The following is a 5,905-nucleotide window of genomic DNA, read 5'->3' as shown; positions in this document are numbered from 1 at the left end:
TCAATTCAACTTTTTTATTTAGGTGAAAATCTTTCCTGGTTTAACATATCTACGATTATATTTGTTGTCCTGAATTAATCTTTTTTGGTTGACCCATATTGATAACCCGTAATTAAATTCACGAAACAAATTTAGTCGGCAAAAATTACATAAAAATTACATACAACTTTAAGTACTTTATGCACGGACTCGTTAAGATCAAAAATGTTCATGAACACAATTGTCGAAATTCTTGAATTTCATCATGTCTTTTAATCCTATAAAAAGTTCTTATAATTAGGGGACCTAAATTTTTTCATGAATTAAAAAGATATTTAAATCATTATTCAAAATTTAGATTTTCTTTATTTCATTAAAACATCAGATTCTGTCTCTTTTGTATTTGCAGAGCTGTTGCAATTATAGGGAAGAGAATTACTTCATTGTGAACATTGTGAAAATATGTGATCCGAAACATGATTTTGGCTTGAATTGAAGGAGGAGTTTATGGTCTAATTAACGATAGAACTTGACCCCAATTAATTAATATAATATTAATATTATGTTTCCATTTATTAAAAAATATATGTTTTAAGGTTCATAATCGTAAAGAAGCCTTACATTTGTTTTACAGAAGAATATAATATTCCAAAAAGCAGTATTTTGATTACTAATTGCGAAATTCATCGTGATGTAAAATATTGACCATAGTTCCATTAAAAGTTGACCCAGACAGATTCTATCTGAAGAAATATCAAAATGAAACCTTCATGCATACTTGCCATTTAGCGGCAGTCCAAGAAATTGTATAGGTTAGTACACAATTATTTATCAATTTTCAGAAAGAGGACTATTAATGTTTTCTTAATATAATAATATTATATGTTGATTATTAGTATTTAATATTCATATTATTATGTTACATTATTTGTTAATTCCAAACAAAAACATTATTTAACATTATTTAAAACGAAATGTAACAATTTTTTTATTTATTATGGTAATTAATTCTATGAAAGTTCTTTGAAAAATGTAATGGTAGTCAAAATTTCAAATCAATTCACATCATTTTAGTGAAGCTGATATCTTCTGTTGAAATTTTTAAAAAATTTGGTACACTACTAAAATGCCTATTTTTTATTCGAAACAGCGAATAAAATTTCGGTTTATGTTTCTTAAATTAATCTTATAAAATATTTAATTGATAGTCAGTATTTCTAACCACTACTTTCCTGTACAAAAATGAATTTGTGTTTGTATTCTTAATTAACACACTTGACTAATCGATCAACTGTTTTTAGATTTTATTCAGGAACAAGAATCTATTTGAAAAATATTCACACTCCAAAGACCACACCTTTCCAATTTTAGGAAATATGTTGTTTTGAATATTATTTAATAAAATTTGACACAACTTATTAATTTTGCAGAAATTCTTTTTCTTTAATCCTACTGGAAATGTAATTTAAAAGTAAAATAAATGAATGAATGTAACATACGTAAATAGTATTTAAAAAGAATAGAAAACCAATAAAAGAAATTTAAATAAGAAATAAAATAATTTAAACTGAAACATGCGTAATAACATTTATTCGACCCTGCTCGGTATCACAAGTAAATATTGTGCAACTATTTTACAATAAAATAATAGAATAACAACGCGCGTTTTCTTATAGATTACAGACAAATTGACATTCATACATTGAATAAATAACTCGTATGTACACTTAATACAAAACTTTCAACGAGTAAACAATTAAAGACAAATCGTATAAAAAATCACAAAGTAGAAAATATTTACAAAAAAGCTTTCTTACGGTAATACCTACTTTCAATATCCAATAAAGTTATTATATCTTATTTATAATAGCGATATTTATAATCTGAGATTAAAACTATGATTTTTTTTAACTTTAACTAATATGTATAACATTTTTACAAGTTCTAATTCGCTTTAAGACTAATTAGCATGATGGAATTGTTGAGATGGAATAAGGTGTACCTCTTGACTCGACGTCGAGTCCTCGAAGTCATAATCCTCCATATCGGTTGCTTTTACCAGTTTTCGTGGACTATTCATCTGAAATATTTAAAAGTCTAATCTGTAAATTTCGCATTGAAAAGAATTTTGTTTACAAATGAATCGTTTTCTCTGTAAACAATAATAACTTAATTATAAAGCTTTTTCCTTGAATTCACATACAATGCAATCAATTTAAATGCCTTCTCGACTCAATTGAAATAGAAACTAAAAAGAAACTGTCATTTGTTTCTGCTGTATTTGCAGGGTGTCTAACAGAGTTTCATCTTCAAATTCCTGGGGAATCCCAGGATCAGAATTAACGTTTCTCCATTTGTCGTTCAAAACAGCATGTGCATAAAAAAAAATATATATATATTACTTTTAAACAAAAAATTAAAACAAAAATTAAGACAAACGTTTGGAAATTATTGACTTCTTTGTTCTAATTTCAGATTTTAGCAAAATTCCAACAAAAATCAGCACAGTTTTTCAAAACATCGATTAAATTCCATAGCAATTTAGCTTGGAAAAAAATCAATAAAAATTTTTTTTTCACTTTTTTCGCAGTGTAGTGTATATCGGAATAATGACAGTAAAAAACTTAATTTCACTATTAAATTTGCATTGCTATTTTATTTTTTATTATTTTTATTTTGTTATTGTACCTAAACTTGTAAAAAAATGGTATAATATAGAATATTCGCCAATCAAGCCAATGATCACTCAAAAGGAAACAAAATAATGTATAAGAAATTTTTTTTATTGAATTGGAAAAACTTCAACCTTAAAAAAAGTAGACAAAATACTCAAATAAATAATCACATAAATAAAGAGTCGAATTGAAAGAAAAAATTTTCAGTACAAAATAAATAATTGGATATTCATGAAAAACATGAATAAAATTTATTAGAAAAATATATTTTTTTTAATATTTTAATTTTCAATTTTTTACCAAAAAAATATTTTGTAAATAGGGTAAAATTTTATGGGAAATGTGCGGCCATTTTCGACACCGGAGAAACCGAGAAATGAATTTCACAAAATGATTCTGAAGATTTTCAAAACTAAACAATTCACAAATTTGAATGTTAAAAATTGAGATTTTTTTAATATAGCCATAGTAGTTAAACAGAATTTTTGTATCTACTATGGTTCAATTGAAGCTTTATCTTACTATCTTCAATTTTTAAATAATTTCAAATAAACAGTATCATTTATTTAGTCTAAAATATTCCATTTTTAACCTACACAATTTAAGAAAAATTTTAATTTAATAAAGAGCATTTTTCCATATCAATCAATATTTGACTGTTTATTAAACAAGATCAATTATGAATTAAAAGGTTTCAAATTACAAATGTTATAGATTAAGGGTATTTAATTTTAAATTGTTTATGAAGTTGAGAGCTTCCATTTTATACGCCTAATTATTATGGGCTTGAATTAAACAAATGTTTAGGCTTCAATTTTAAAAGTTTAAAATTCAACCTGAGAACATTCAATTGCAGTTCAGTTTTAATTCGAATACTTTAAATGTAAACATTTTCAACTTTAAGAGATCGAATTTTTTAAATTCAATAACCGTGACAAATATTTTGTAATCCGGGGATAAACCCTGAAATGAAAATTAATATTATCCCGCATTTTTCAGTGCACAAAATTATCATGATTATTAATATAATGCAATAAATTTGTTTTCTTATTTAAAATAGCAACACCTACATTTTGTTCGACTTGTTGTATGCTTCCTTGATTAAAAAAAAAACTTTAGAATCGGATCCCAAATATTGTTCAATTTTTTAAAATTGAAAATTCAGTATTACAAAAAAAGGAATCCTGATAGGAGGTTTATCATTGTTTTGAAATTTGGCCTTCGAAAAATTTTTTTTTTTAATTTTTCAAGATACGACAAAAAGACAAAAAGTACAATTGTTCCTTTTAAAAAATAAGAAGAGGAACTTCTTGTAGAAATCTTTGAAAGGAACCATTTTCATTTTTAACTTTTTTCCGTTCTTTCCATATTTTTTAAAAAGATTAATAGTTTATTTTTCAAATTTTGAAACAAAAGAAACCCATAAGAATCAAAAGAAGAAGGTAATGATTTCCATTAATTTGAAAAGGACTGTATTTTCCAAAAAAAATGGCTCGTGTTTTCGAAAACAAATGTTTCGCATCATATTGTACAACTTTTTTTAGCTTACCAACAACCTTATACCAATATTTATGCTTTCGTATCATTTTAAAATATTTGAGCCGAAGTTAGTTTTCGTTATACCACTCTTACTAAAACACTAAATATATGAAAATAAAATAAAAAGTAAAAATTGAATACATTTTTTTAATACATTTTGCAATTCGAATTCCTAAATTTCCTTCAGAAGAATTTTCAACCGAAAACGATCAATTTTCAGCCAAAAGTGGATTATAATATAATCGAATCTCTCAAATGGCAGGATACTATAATATCAAAATAATGTAATACCGGTTTTTATTTTATTTTCTAGTAATAGTTCATACCGATTTTTAATATTTTGAGATTTGTTGCAAGCTAAAAATGTTTCAAAAAACTGTAATGAATAATAAATTGGATATACATTTTTTAATTTTGAGTAGTGTACTTACTTGATGTATTTGTTGTTGTTGTAGTTCTTGATGCTGGTGTTGTTGCTGTTGTTGCATTTGTTGTCCTTGATTAAACATGGGATTAGCAAATTCTCTTGAAATCTGAACTCGACTGTTTCGCCTACGGAATTGACTTTCGTAGGGTGGTCGACTGAAAGAATTCCATAATTGTGAATGACCAAACATAAAAAGGTAGATTAAAAACGGTAACCCTCAAAGAAGTTTTCTTGTGTTCTAATCTGCAAAGCTAAATCTTGTTTTTTTTTTGTATTTTTAGCAATCTAGAATATCTAATTTAGGCTTTATTATAAAAAACATATTTTAATTATCGCCATTTACCATTTTTTAATACGTACCTGTTTGTACTGATCCTATTCATAAAAGATGGGAAAGAGATGAAAGGCCATTTTCTCCGTGGATAGTATTTGAACCCAGCAAGTCCAACGATGGCAAGTAACACAATTATGGCGAACATTATTAGAAATATATACCAAGAAGAAGAATCTCCATGTCTTTGCGACGCCAGATGAACTACTGAAAAATCGCTGTTACATGTTCCAGTTATCCTTATTGGAAATCCAGTTTCACAAAGGCAAGCAGAGCTTTCGGCTGTTATTACACACAAGTGCTCGCACTTGTGACTCTCACATCTGTTTTCAACTGTAATATAAAATATTTCATGCATTTGTAATAAAATTATTGCTTGTAAAAGCTTAAACAATAGAGCGAGTCGAAAATAGAATTTTTTTGTAATGGAGATGATACCCTATAATTATGTCTAGGTATCATTAACTATATTATTGATATTAATATAAAAACTGAATAATATAGAATGGTCATAAAGGGGCCATGCTTAAATTGGGTAAATTTTTTTTAATGAAAACAATCATTAGCCTTCCCTTTAAAATAACTAGATATTTCATGTTTTTTGAGCAATTTATGTCATTTTTCTCGGAAAAAACAAGTATGCAAGTAAAAATGTGATTAATTTTGATTGGATTTTCCCTCCCTTTTAGATTTGAAAAAATGTGTGAGGGACATCAGTTTTTTTAAGTTTTACTTTTTGGGGGAGTTTTTCGTAAAACTTCTAAAAGACTAGAAAAGTTCGTAAATTCCCGAAGAATTAAAAAAAGAATGTTTTAGCATAAGTATTTTTGAAGTTATGACGACTTAGACATTTTTCAAATAATAATAATTATTAATATTATTATTTAAAATAAAATTTTTATAATGATTAAATTATGGTAACTGATGATTTGTTTCATTATAACAACACAATGA

General features: G+C 25.9%; 1 protein-coding gene across 1 annotated transcript in view; it reads right to left on the bottom strand.

Moving 5' to 3' along the window:
• Window positions 1–1,540: 1,540 nt before the first annotated feature.
• LOC117178607 (vitellogenin receptor) overlaps window positions 1,541–5,905 on the bottom strand; it is a 59,546-nt gene continuing 55,181 nt past the window's right edge. Inside the window, exons 30-32 of the mRNA XM_033370031.1 lie at window positions 4,981–5,284; window positions 4,625–4,775; window positions 1,541–2,059 (exon numbers count right to left, since the gene is read on the bottom strand). Coding sequence (XP_033225922.1) covers window positions 1,940–2,059; window positions 4,625–4,775; window positions 4,981–5,284 — 575 coding nt within the window. The 3' untranslated portion in view covers window positions 1,541–1,939. The remainder of the gene's footprint in view (window positions 2,060–4,624; window positions 4,776–4,980; window positions 5,285–5,905) is intronic.

The sequence above is a fragment of the Belonocnema kinseyi genome, chromosome 8 (genome assembly GCF_010883055.1).
Source record: "Belonocnema kinseyi isolate 2016_QV_RU_SX_M_011 chromosome 8, B_treatae_v1, whole genome shotgun sequence".
Classification (NCBI taxonomy): Eukaryota; Metazoa; Arthropoda; class Insecta; order Hymenoptera; family Cynipidae; genus Belonocnema; species Belonocnema kinseyi.
Note: the sequence above shows the minus strand (reverse complement) of the source record. Positions and strands in the feature narration are given on the sequence as shown.